We start from the raw sequence: 14,264 nt of genomic DNA on the forward strand, positions 1-14,264 counted from the left end.
TTGGGGGGCAGTTTGGGGCTCCATTCACATTTACATTTCAGAAAAATTACAAATTGGCACCTCATGGACCTTTGGAGTTGCTCATAAATAGCTGAAACAATGAATGTTAAGTTCACAAATGACAAGAGAAGATTGCTTTATATGCATAAACTGCCTGCAAACTAGGTGATGGTCAAAGTGCAGGTCTAGCCCTCTGTAAAAAGCAAGTAAAATAATTCTTATCTAAAGGTTTTGCAAAAACTAAGAAATACATTGAAGGGCAGTCATTCTTACTTCAATACTTTTGAATTTCAGAAGTGATTATTATGATCTGCAAAAATAAACCAAGCTGATTTAGCCAGAGATCTAGAAGCAACCTGACAATTTAGCTTTATGTTTTGACTCCATTAATCTCTTGCCTTACTTTTCCATGAGAACATCAAGAGCCTGTGGATAAAAGCAATAATGTGGCAGGCCTGAGTTTCCTAGGCTTAGAAAGTCCTGCAAGCAAGACTGACCCTTGGCTGGCATTTGGACGCTTGGATTTGGTGAGGGTGCCCACCATTTTCAGAACTGGTAAGAATAGTTTATTGGGCCTAAACTGTGTGCACAGACAATGCCATTGATGCTGAACACTTGGTTTTCTGTCTGGGAGGCAGGAGTTTGGGGATGAATTAGGCAGAGGGCACCTGCATGACCAGTCCCCAATTAAATCCCTGGCCACTGTGTCTCTAGTAAGTTTCTCTGTAGAAAATACTTCCCCTGTGTTGTCATAGTTTGTTGCTGGAAGAGTTAAGCATGCCCTGTTTTGATTCTGCTTGGGACAGGGCTCTTGAGAACTTGAGACTGGTTCCCTCTAGACTTTGCCCCAGGAAATGTTTCACTTTGCTGATTCTGCTATATATCCTTTTGCTATAACGAAAATCATAGCCATGAGCCCTACTAGAGAATCATCAAAACTGGGCGTGGTTTGGGGGACACCCCCGCACAACTTGGATATCCCTATCTATAGTTTAACCTTTCTGATCTGCCTTTGCAGACTTTGGTAGATTATTTTATTTTTACTTTTGGATATCTTCTATTTAAGTAAAAATAATTTCAATTTTCAAAAGAGTTTAAAATCATGCACCATAGCCAATATTTTGAGACATACATTAAACATACAGGAGGTGTCAAAATGCCCAGTTCTTTAAAAACCAGAGCAACTAATACCCTTACATATATGCCACATAAAATTGGGAGATATAAGCTTTTTATTTTATATAAGAGCACCATGAATTTTTTTATATATATTTTAATTCTTATTAATGGTCTTAACTGGCTGAGTTGTTAAAAAATTAATGTCAAATTATTTTAGTAAAGAATTTTCCTTAAAATGAATAGAGGAGTATCCAGTGATGAAAACAGGAAGGCATCCTAACACAACACAGATAATCTGGACCAGAAAAGGAGAAGTGGAGTCCCTGGGTTCTACCTCTATCCACACTGGGAAAGCCTCCTTTCTGGAAACACAGAAAGCAACAGTGAGAATTCTAGGCTCAACTGTGATTAAGAGGGAAGAACCAGGTGGGAAATAGAAATCAGGAGCTTTAGAAGGAAATCTCCATATTGCCACAGGGCTTGGAAGAATAAGAAATGCTCACAGAGAACATATTGTAAAAAGTTCAGATGAGGGAAATGACTCTTTAAAAACAAAAATCCCCAATAATTTTCACTATAAAAGGGCTAACAATCCCAGAAAAAAGCGGGAGGATGGTTTCCAAATTAGTGCTACTACAGAAATGTTCTATAATGGGCTCTAAAAAAAAAAAAAGCACGCAAAAAATACAAGGAAAACCGCATTACTAACAACAAAACCATTAATACTAGTACCAGGAAGACTCAGAAGGCGATGAGACTCGTAGAACTACTAAAGGCCACAGAGAGAACTGTTGCTGCTAAGTGTGAATAACGAAGGGAACTGCTGTTCTCACGGAGAATGAAGCGTCAAAGCACATCTGCCCTTTCCAGGGATGCGACATTCTTCCAACAACACAAAAAGGAAATAGTAGCTCAAGAAAGTCCATACATGATATAAGCACTTTAAAGTAAAGCCTTCAGGCCCATATATACGCTGTTGGATTGTAGAGGATCTTGTTAATATAATCTTGCAAGGTAGTATCAGTTTATTTAAGATGCATGATAGAAAATGCTAAGACATTAACTGCATTATTCCAATTTCCAAAAAAAGCAAGGTAAATTGTAGAAACAATGGTCCAATAAAACAAATTCCAATTTCTAGCAAAATTCTAGAAGGAATGACAAGGAGATTGTGTGAGCATTACAAAGCAAGAAGAAAAAGGAGGAGTAAGTGGGAATAAGAGAGGGGTAAGTAAAGCTAAGTTAACGTTCTCTTGGCTGGTTCAGCTTTAAGAGAAGTTTTCCAGCAGTACTGTAATTAGCATAGCACAGTGCATGAATTTCAAGTGAGCATCTGATAGTCTCAGAAAACAACCTCAATGAAACAGCAGCTGGATAGTATGTCTATTGGGCTATACTGGCAGCTGTTTGAAAGTAGTTTCTGCTGTTGATTAATAGATAAATGCCTTGGAGGAGGCATCTAGCAGGGTGGCACACTGTCCTTGGTAAACATTTTTTATCAATGACTTCTATTTAGACCTAAGAATGACTTTGGAGAGAGTACAAAGCCTGGATCATGAAAACCTCGTAGGACAAATGTCAGAATCAAGACCAAGTGGGCCCAAATGAGCAAAATTAAATTTAACAAGGATAAATGCATATAAAGTCTCTCATTTGGATTAAATAAAATTAAGTTCTGAATGGAGAGAAAAACCTGACTTGGCAGTGTTTAAAAAAAAAAAAAAAAGTCTGATATCAAATGAAAAGATCTAAGAATTTAAGTTGACCAAAATCTCATGAGCCAAAAATGTGATGTGACTGTTTAAAGAAAACTAATACAGTACTAGTCTACATGAATATTCAAAGAAATGTAATCTCTAAAACATGGTAAGCTAGCATCTGCACCGTATCCTGCCCTGGCCAGACCACATCTAGAACACTGCTGATTTGGTACACTCATTTTAAGAGAGAAAATAATAAACTAGAGAATGCCCAAAAAATATAGCCAGGAGGCTAAAATAAACTAGAAACTTAACATGATAAAAGTTAAAAGAGCCATGTATATTGAGCCCAGGAAAAAGAAAATTAAAAGAGAAATACTGATTAGCTTTAAATACTTGAAGCAGTAAATGATTTGAGGAATACATTTACTGGCAGAAGTCAAAGGGAGAGCACTCTGAGAACATAACACTTTCTTATGAACATTTTGTTTTGTTTCAGACAGAGAAATGACAGGGCTACTAGCACCTGTATAAATGAGAAGTTCACTACAGGTATTCACAGAGAAGGTCCGGGAGAATCTTGCTCTGGCTAAGATTATAGTGGTTCTAGTGACCTTTAAGATTCCTTCTTACCCCATAATGTCCACTTTTTTTATTTCTTTTAAGAGACAAGGTCTTGTTCTGTTACCCAGGCTAGAGTACTGTGGCATGACCCCAGCTCACTGCAATCTTGACCTCCTGGGCTCAAGCAGGAGCCTCAGCCTCCTGGGTAGCTGCGACTACAGGTAAACACCATCAAGCCCAGGTGTTTTTATTTTTGTAGAAGGTAGGTCTCACTACATTATCCAGACTTGTCTTGAACTCCTGGCCTCAAGCAATCCTCCAGCCCATGTCACCATGCCTAGCCAAGACATCCCATTTCAACCCTTCACTCAGGCATAACATTAACATGTCATACAGTATTCTATCCAAAAGGAAGAATATAATAGCAAAATTTAGCTCACTCAAAATGTTATATTCTTTATTACAAAAACAACCAAAAAACAATTTATTTTAGTGGGAAAGTGGGTGGAAAGTAGGCAGTATTAGAGATTTGCACTCCTTGACGTACACGTTTTCTTAGATGAAGTTTTTTTTTTTTTTTCTATTTGGTTTTTTTAAATGGGCTTTGAGCTAAAGTCAAGAAACACTGTGATAAGCAGATGTAAAGAGGGTTCTTTAGGGCAGAGTCTTTCACTGTTAATCCAAAAAAGGACCAAAATACATGGCACCATCCTCAACTTATTTGACCATTATATGTACTTACAAAAGACTGGGGTTCTAGGGAACACACTTTGGGAAATGATGTGATGGACACCATTCTGGTCAATCTGCTGAAATTTGTAGTATTGTCAAGGGGATCATCACATTTGTAGTCATTAGTAGTCATGTTGTCATGTTCCCAAGTCAACATGGTGCCCAAATGTCATGTAGTCATTTGTAGTCACCTGGGAACATTCAGTATAAGGTAAAACCCAGTGGCCTTATGTGAGAAGTCATAGCACTTCAGCAGCAGGAAGCAGAGCTCTGACTCAGGTGTGAGAGTGAGGGCACCATGGCTGATGGATCATATCAAATTTCTACGTTCAAACACCTGCCAACCACAAACTGGAAGTTACTGTAAAACTGAAATTGTATGACACAATTATATTTTGTTATATTTAACATATGTAGACTGCCTTTCATAAAGACTGTTTGACCATTTCAGTATAAATGATATGATGTTCATAATTTATTTTACTAGTATTTAAGAGAAGAAAATACTAGAAATGTAAGTTCATGCGCCTCAAACTGAAAATACAGGCAATCCAATTCATTTAAATGCACAGAACTTGAATCACATATTGACCAAGTGTAAAGACATCAAAGTTTAAATTTCTACTTTTACCTTGTAAGGTTGAACCCTTTTCTGAGGCTGCTTTTGATGCATTTAATGACTACCAAAAAATAGCAGCTGAAGAGTAAGCATCATCCCTGCCTCAGTTCCTGGGGTGGCCATGGTTTGTTAGCAGTACATTAGCAGGTTAAAGGAAACAGTTCTGGTTCTCATCAGGTGTAACTATGAAATAATCTGGTGAAGAGCAGTCATGTGTCTATTCAAAGAAGTGGGGCTTTTTTGTATTTTAATGTTAAAATCTCAAACTATAAATATAATATCCTCTTCTCTTAGCAAAAGAAAAGTAGCAAATCACTTGTTTTTTGATAAGGAAAGCTTAATTACATTCTGTTTCATTCTATTTAGTTATATGGAAATGGCTGATGATGCTAGTTCTCTGTTAACCTTTAATTTATGGATTTAGGGTAGCTTTAGTTCAATCAGATTAAATGCACAATGTCAGTGGCTTAGAGCCCTCTTAAAGTAGCACTGTTTCCTTAGTGTTAATCTGCAATAATAAAGCTATACACTAAATACATTTATAGAATTCAATACATAGAAAGACACATCAGGTTCCTGTGTGGCTCCTGTAATATTAGGGATTTTTAAATTAAAATCTATATGGGATGTTTTTTGATCTTGATAAGCCATCTGGAAAAAATGTCATAGAAAAAAATTTTAGAAAGAAGACTATCAAAGGGGGTGTACCAGAGAATTTATACATTTAATACATTTACATTTATACATTTAATACATTTATACATTTAAATTTATACATTTAATAAATAATGTATACATTTATTAAATGTATAAAGTACATTTAATTTTTATAAAATAGTTATATAATAATTGAAATAATACTTTTGGAAACAGAAATAGATCAACAGAATAGGACAGAAATTCCAGAAACAAAGCCTAACCTACATAACAACCTGGTGTTACACCACAGGCATTGTAAGTCTCCATTACAAATGGATGTTTAAAAATACATAAAAACAGTGAAATCACTGGAAAATAAGATTTGATATCTACTTAGAGATGGAGAAATACTTCTCAAGTAGAAAAGTAGTTTGTAAGAAACTAAAAGGAAAATCCAGACTCTTTACTACACAAGAATTAGTCTGAACATACACTAGTTAAAAAGTATCATGAACTAACAAAATTAAAAGCAAAAGATGTGCCAAAAAAAAATTTTTTTTTAACACAAGTAACGGTTAATATTCTTAATTTATAGAAGGCTCAACAAATCAATATAGGTCAACTTGAATGGTCAAAAGACAATTATTAAAACCATCCCCCCAAAAGGAAAAAATGCAATCTCATTAATAGTCAAAGAAAGTCACATTAAAACGGGTATGTTTTCCAAACTCTTAGAATTGGAACTTTTAAAAAAATCAATTGTTAGTGCCATTGAACTTTTGAGAAAAATAAAATAGGTATACAAACACTTTTAAAAAGGTGTATCTTTTAATTCTGCAATCCCACTTAAAAAAAAATCTACCTCAAGGAAATACGCATTTCCTTGTTCAAAATTTTAAGATAGTGCATTCTATAAAGTATGAAGATTGGAACTAGCCTAAGAGTTCAGCAATAGGCACCCTGTCAAGCAGATTATAAGTCATAATGCATGTTTAAAAAAAAGACATGGCAGACATGTATAATTTTGTAATGAACAATATTTAATGTTGTGGGAAATTATTTACCACATTAGTAAAAAGCTACAAAAACTATTATCTCAAGTATTTGAAATGAAGAAAATGTGTGCATTTAAGTCATCTGGAATGGAAACTAAAATATTATGAATGGTTATCTCTAAGTAGTGATCTGAATTGTAACTTTGTTTTTATCTTTGTGCTTTTCAACATTTTCCAAAGTTTTTACAACATATACAATTGTAAGGAAAAAATTACAAAACTATCATCTATTAAAGTTTATGAAAAACATATGACAACTATATGGGACAATTTATTCTACTTCTAGAAATTTCCTCTAAGAACAACACAATCAAAAGTGTAAAGAAAAAAATCATGAAAAAGGATGTTCATCACAGTGTACTTATAAGATGAGAAATGTGGCAACAGTAGGGGAATTTTTAAAAAGAAAGGTTGAGCCCAGATGATCAAATGTTGATAAACTGTAAAAAATGCTACGAAGAATATTTATCAGGAAAAACAATTCAACATAAGAAAATATAAAAAATTGTATGTATAATATTGATTAAAATAGAACAATACATGCATAATAAATATGTACATAGAAAGATAGGAAGGAAGCAAACCTCCCCCCCCAAAAAAAAAATACTAATTGTGGTCATCTAGTAGTTGAATTACTTTGCCCTATTTTACAAACTTTTTCAATGAAAATGTATTGCTTTCCTGATTACCAATTACAGCTCTAAAAGGTTGAACAAAGTTTTGAGTTTACATACTTGGTTGCTCCATCATCGTATGTTCCCATCAAGACTATTGTTCCATCTTGTATGGCCTTCAGAAACTCAATAAATGGTGCTACATCTGAAGTAAAAGAAAAGGTTTGAGGGTTTTTTAAAATGACTTGAGTAACCATTACACAATCTCTACAATTGTATTATAAAATATGAAGTATCTGTAAATCAGTAATTTCTAATGTAAAGTAATTCAAAAGTAGTACGAATTTTCTAAAGTGCTTAAAAATGGTCAAATTTGTTTCTCAATATGATCCCACCATCAATTTATAATTTCCCAATTCTGATTAACCTGTCATTTATACCGACATTCCTAAAGCTAAGTTAAAAAACCATAGCAAAGGTATGTTAAACCATGACATACAAAGTAAAAAAACTTAGAGATCTCTCAGATATGAACAGCTGAGACTATAACAAATCTGACTCTGGCATCCCTGGGTAACCTTCAAGGGGAAGAAAAAAGGCTCTTGGATTTAAGGATCATGTAAGTACATCTACTTGCTATAAACTGGGGGAAGGAATGTAGGCTATCATTAAAAGCCAAACTAATGGTGGCAAATATTACAGACACCACTTATTTCATCTAGTAAATCAAAATCAACGAAGGCTACAAAAAAAAAAAAAAGAAAAGAAAAAAACCACTTCAGTAGTTTCAAATTGGTGATGCCAGAAGGTCAGGTATTACAAAGCATTTTACATCTTCAACTCTTTAAAATGTCAAGGTTCTTTACAGCTCCCAAGTCTAAGGCTAGTTCAAAATCAAGTCACTTCAAATTTACTCACTTTCTTTCTACAGCAGAAAGAGTCCAAAGATTGTCTGTAATTGACTATATTTTATAATGGCATTTTCAATGCAGAAAAAAAAATGTAACCAAGTAGTCAACAAACTGCTTCCATTTCAGTGCAAAGATGGCTGTAAACTGCAACTATTTCTTAATCGGAAGAGTACCTTCAGTAGAAATTAGTCTACCTGTGATAAGTGGAGTGGGGAATTCCTGAGCTTCTGGTCACATGACTGATTTCAACAACACCTTTGACAGTGTTTCTGGTAATAAATTTTGTTAGGACAAATTATGCCTTTAGAATCTAAAATTGATGGTAACATTTTAAATTTATACAGCTTGGATAGCTATGAAATGTTCATCTAATTTCACTTAAGAAATAAATAACATGTGGTATCTTATTACAAGCTGAAGAAATGTTAGAAAAGTTACACTAACTGTAAACCCTTCAGGTGAGTTTCAGGAAGCCTAATGTGTGGGCTTCTGAGGAATATAGATAAATGGCATGGGGAGCTGCAGGGGAGATCCTCATGCTGATAAATTACACAAGCTAACGCAAAGAAGAATCAAAAGATACATCAATGTTGACCTTCCTTAAATGTGAGGAAGAAACCCCTTTATTCCAGACAGCATTCCCCTTTGGGGTGCCAGTTCCTGGCCCTGGCATGTGGTCATTTCTTCCCACTTCGTGAAAGACTTACAAATACACAAGGGGAAAATAACTGTGGATTGCTCTAAGTCCAGTAAATGAGAAAGAAAATCCTATTCCTTCTCTAAAATATTCATCTATTTTAAAAAATCAGGTAGAAGTCAGAAGTTGGATTGATTTTCTAAAACCTGATAGTTTCTCCTGTATATCTAAATGCTCTTAGTTATGACTTATTTTTGAGACTGAAAAATCCTATGTAAAGAAACCAGTTCTATCAGTTAAAAATGCTTACAGGGGTTATGCTCGACTTCAAACTACTAATTCTTGTTTTTTTGCTTGTTTTTTACATTTCAGACAGAAACCTAAAGGATCCCAAAGCTTTTGAATTAGTTTTCCCGCAGAACCCTGGATTTAGATATTTTTAAAACACAATTATAAGAGGGACTTTACCAAACAAATGCAATCAATGTAACTTGGTTTTTTGTACCCTCAATGAATCCCCAACAATAAAAAATATAAAATATTAGACGTTTTTGATATTATATTCAATTACACACCATGAACAATTTTTCTAACAAAAACGAAGTATACATAATGTGACTTAAATATAGCTGGACATTTAGTGAAAAGACAGAAACAAAATGAACACAAACAACATCCTTATTCTCTCTGTAATGGGCTACATTATACTGAGGTGATTCAGTGCCAGCAACAGAACAAAGTTGTTATTCATTCTTACCTCCTCCCCACATGTCAAAATATTTAGTGTCTAACACTTCTCCTGTTTTTCCTGAAAGAGATTGAATTCGTATAAAATTATGCAACTGAAGTATACCATACTCTGTATAAAACAAATGATTTTATCCAATAATTAATGTGAATTCATTAGCAAAGAAGGAATTATTTTGAGAACTTAAAATTTGACTTGTATGCAGATGAAATATATTTTTATTTAAAGAGTAATTTTTAATACGATATCATTAATCTTTCATATCAAAGAGTGGCAAACAAAAGTTCATCACTGACTACCAAACACTCCAATTCAAAGTTAGATGAATTTCATCTGTATGTGTTACCATCTTCCCATATTAAAGAATGACCCCCAAATAAACCTTTTATAAAAAAGAAATATCTCCTCAAGTAAGATGCCACTTTTTATACTAAAGTCATTTGAAAATAATATTTACATTTATTTTCCTTTTAAAATGTATTTTTTGTTATTAAATAAACGAATAGATATTAAATGTTTTACCTAAGAAAATGAAAAAAAAATTACCTCTTGTGAAAGTAGTAAAATATATTTTCCTACACAAGGAACTGGGTAAGTTGGCTGGTTTCCAACCATTTGATACTGCTTTAAGGGATACTTACGGCATCAGAACAGAGAGGATCAGAGTGTAGTTAGGCCTCACCTAATGGGTTCAGTTTTTACTTTTAATTTTGCAAGAACACCGAAACATTAATAATTCAATGAATTTATTTATACCAGCAGAAGAATGTGGCCAACACTGAAAATTTACAATAAATGCTCACTCTGTTCCTTCCCCTACCCCATTCAATTGCCCACCATCCTTTGTCATTCAACACGTCTTCAGTCCTGTCAACCTATCTTCATATTATGACAGGATTCCAAAATTTGCAGCAAGATTTCATCAACATTAGATTGTTTTGTTTTCTGACAATCTCATGAGAAGTTCTCTACAAAGAAAACAGAGAGCTAGGATGCTTTTAAGAAAGTGTGCTATAAATAAACACCAAATCCCTATCTACAGAGGATTTGGGGGTTAGGGGAAAAGGAGGTAAGTCTTTAAAATCAACAGTGGTAATTTCTAACCTGATCTCTTGATAGTAGAGTACATTTTACTTTTGGGCACAAGAATACCCACCGACTACCTCTATAAGCTAAAATTTTTCTTACCATTTGCTAAGGCAACATTAATTCCTCTTCCAACGTTATTCTTAACACCACTCATTAAACTGAAGGGGGAAAAGTCAAAAGAAATTTAGATTAGATATTGCACATAAACATATATTAAAGAAATAAAGTCATGTGAAAACAGGGATATCATATAAATGTTCAATTGTTCAGCAATGCAGAGGGAATTATAAGGTCTCTATTAAGTCAGAGAAGATAGTCTAATGTTAATCTTAAAATAATATCCTTAAATATTTTACAAATAGAAATATATATTAAAAAATTTTGAGCTGACAGACTACTATTTCTTGCTGCTCTGCATCAGATTATGAAATACCATTTTAGAAAATCCTTAAAATATATGGACATTAAGGATACACTCTGCATCATTCTGAAGGGATTAAACAACAATCTCTTTTCTACTTTCTGCAATATCAGTCTGACATGAAACAGAAGTAGATGCTACCCAAAGCTTTTATAATCAAAAGCAAAAGTAGGGAAACACTCTTTCATGAATGTTTTACCTAAGTGAATATTCTCTTAGTACTTATCAATGTGAAGTTCCTCTATACTCTGTACTCAGAAGAAGGAATATATATGAAGGAATATTCATATAGCTACTTATCTAATAATGGTCTACCTGAGCCATCTGACATCTGCTGGCAGCTCACCAACAATTACAAAAAGACAATGACATTGTGAAATGGAAGGCCTCAGTGACGCATTAGCTATTTACTTCAGTTTCGTTTTTAAAATAGAATTGTGGGTACTTTTAATTTTAAAATAGGAAGGTAAAAGTAATATCCCCCCCCCCCCCCCCCGCAGTGTATTGTTACATGTTTACCAACTGGGTGGTATAAGGTTAGGGAGAGTGATTGTACCTATATATATGACTACACATAAACACATGTATCCATACGGTGATACATTTATGTATACCATAGGCACATATATATATACACACACATAATTTATTATAAATTATACCGATACAAAGGATGTATTTTTAATGTCAAAAATAAAATCTATAATACTTTGTTATAAATTCCACATAACCAATTAATTCTCACAGAATATGTCAGTTGATTAATACAGAACTCATACCTACAGCTGAACTATGGTTGTAACTGAGATACTGAAACAGCAAAAATTTAGGCTGAATTTCACTCCTCTGTCAATAATGTGAGCAATGTCTTTACTGAATCAGTTTTCAAATATTAAAAGGGTATTTCCTTGATTTTTTATTATTCATAATAAAAACAGCTATGATGTGGCATACTTTTAAGTTTAATCTCCATAACTAATATTTTCTCCATCACTTTCTTTTTTAATTATTTTTTATTTTTTTTTTGTTGAGACAGAATCTCACTTTATCACCCTCACTAGAGTGCTGTAGCGTCACAGCTCACAGCAACCTCCAGCTCTTAGGCTTAGGCAATTCTCTTATCTCAGCCTCCCGAGTAGCTGGGACTATAGGCGCCCGCCACAATGCCCGGCTATTTTGTTGTTGTTGTAGTTTGGCCGGGGCTGGGTTTGAACCCGCCAAGCTTGGTATATGGGGCCGGCGCCTACTCACTGAGCCACAGGCGCCGCCCACTCCATCACTTTCTTAAGTCTAGACCTTCAGTCTGAAAACTTTCTATAAAGAGTCAGACATATCAATCACTAAAAACTATACAAATCAATATCCTCAAACACTATAAATAAATAAATAAATAAATAAATTCTAAAAATTATCTGTGTAACTCACAGGAAGGTAGGAAAAAAATACCTCAGAGAATAAAATAATAACAAAATGGCAGGGCCTCACATATCAACAACAATATGTCATAATAAAGATAAACAGCTTAAACATACCAAATAAACACAGAAACTGGCACAGTGGATTAAAACAGAGCCTAAGTCTACACTGTCTTTAAAAAACTCACTTTAAATATAATAATATAGGTAGCAGAAAATAAAAGGATGGGAAAAGATTTATAATGCAAACATTAATCTAAAGGGAGATTAAAACTCGCTAATAAAGAAATAACCCAATTTAAATCTGGACAAAGGGTTGGAGTAGACATATTTCCACAGAAGTTATACAAATGGCCATAAGCAGATGCTACACATCATTAACCACTAGAGAAAGGCAAATCAAAATCATGTCATAACTACTAGAATAGCTACAATCAGTAAGTCAGATAATCACAAGTGCTGGCGAGGATGTGGAGCAACTGGAACCCTCATACACTGCTGGTGGAAAGGTGAACAGGTTCAACCCCTTTGGAAATCGATCAAGCAGTTCCTCCAAATAGTTAAATGGAATTATCTGAACCAAAGTCCATTCCCCTGAGTATACAGAAAAATGAAACATGTCCAAACAAAAGTACATACAAAAATATTTAGAGAAACATTACTCATTATAGCCAAAAAGTAGAAATAAACACTAATGCCTATAACTGAAGAATGGATCAACAAAATGCAGTCTAACAGTCTCACCGTACCATGCACATGATTCCAACATAAAAAGATCATGAAGTGCTGATAGATGTTACAGCAGGGATGAACCCTGAACACACTACGCTAAGTGAAGAACCCAATCCAGTCACCACAGATCACCTGTTACACACTGTTTATATAAAATGTGCAAAGTAAGCAAATCTATAGGGACAGAAAGTAAACTAGTGGTTACTTAGGGTATGGGGGCAGGGGAGTGGAGTCGAGCAGGATCAGAAAGGTTTAGGGAATGCTGGTAAAAGGACACTGTTTCTCTTTTGAGGCACAAAAAGTTCTGAAATTTGTGTGGCACCTGTGGCTCAAAAGAGTAGGGCACCAGCCCCATATGCCGGAGGTGGCAGGTTCAAATCTAGCCCCAGCCAAAAACTGCAAAAACAAACAAACAAACAAAAAAGTTCTGAAATTGACCGTGGCAGAGATTGAACATGTCTATGATTATACTAAAATCCTCTGATTGTATACTTTAAATGAGTGAAGTATAGGATATGTGAATTATATGTCAAAGCTTTTTTAAGAAAAGAACTACTTTTGACCATATACACAAAATGGTCTATGCTTTATTACATGACTACACCAAAGAAGAGGTAAGTTTCAAAACACTCTACTACTTCAGAAACATTTCCATAAGCATACCACATCATTAATAGTAAGATGCAACAGCTATGATTAACTTTCTAGATTAATACTTTTTTATTTCAAAATATTAAGGGTGCTAGATTAATAATTAAGTACCACGGCAACTTTTCCAAGAAGAGATTGTCTTTAAGTCTGATGTTGTATTTAATAAACTGAAATCTATCATAAAGCAAAGAAACAAAGAAACAAGAAAGCACAATGCTGTAGGCTTCCCACAAGAGGGCAGCAGCCCATCAATGTTTAAAAACGAATTCAAACAGAAACCGCTAACAAATGAAAAAACGCCTGAAGATTTTAGAGTATAAAGGCTAGTCATCACCCTTACTCACATAAGGTGAAATTACTTTATCCTTCTTGAATATAGTGGTCACTTCCCCATCCAATACCTCTGGGCAAAAATCTAAAGGCAATGATTATATAATCTGTAGATGCAGTCTACATCTTCAAATATAGTTCTGTTTCAAATTGTTACTATATGGTCTACCTACTACTTCTTAAAATGACTAGTTTAAAGCAGACTTTGGCAAACTATAGCTCAGGGGCCAAATCCAACCAACTGGGGTTTTGTTTTGTTTTGTTTTAATTTTACTACTTATGAGCTTA

General features: G+C 34.3%; 1 protein-coding gene across 1 annotated transcript in view; it reads right to left on the reverse strand.

Moving 5' to 3' along the window:
- Nucleotides 1–14,264, reverse strand: part of FAM3C (FAM3 metabolism regulating signaling molecule C) — a 46,999-nt gene that overhangs the window by 3,360 nt on the left and 29,375 nt on the right. Inside the window, exons 6-8 of the mRNA XM_053609347.1 lie at nucleotides 10,527–10,585; nucleotides 9,348–9,398; nucleotides 7,163–7,247 (exon numbers count right to left, since the gene is read on the reverse strand). Coding sequence (XP_053465322.1) covers nucleotides 7,163–7,247; nucleotides 9,348–9,398; nucleotides 10,527–10,585 — 195 coding nt within the window. The remainder of the gene's footprint in view (nucleotides 1–7,162; nucleotides 7,248–9,347; nucleotides 9,399–10,526; nucleotides 10,586–14,264) is intronic.

Source organism: Nycticebus coucang, chromosome 11 (assembly GCF_027406575.1).
Source record: "Nycticebus coucang isolate mNycCou1 chromosome 11, mNycCou1.pri, whole genome shotgun sequence".
Classification (NCBI taxonomy): Eukaryota; Metazoa; Chordata; class Mammalia; order Primates; family Lorisidae; genus Nycticebus; species Nycticebus coucang.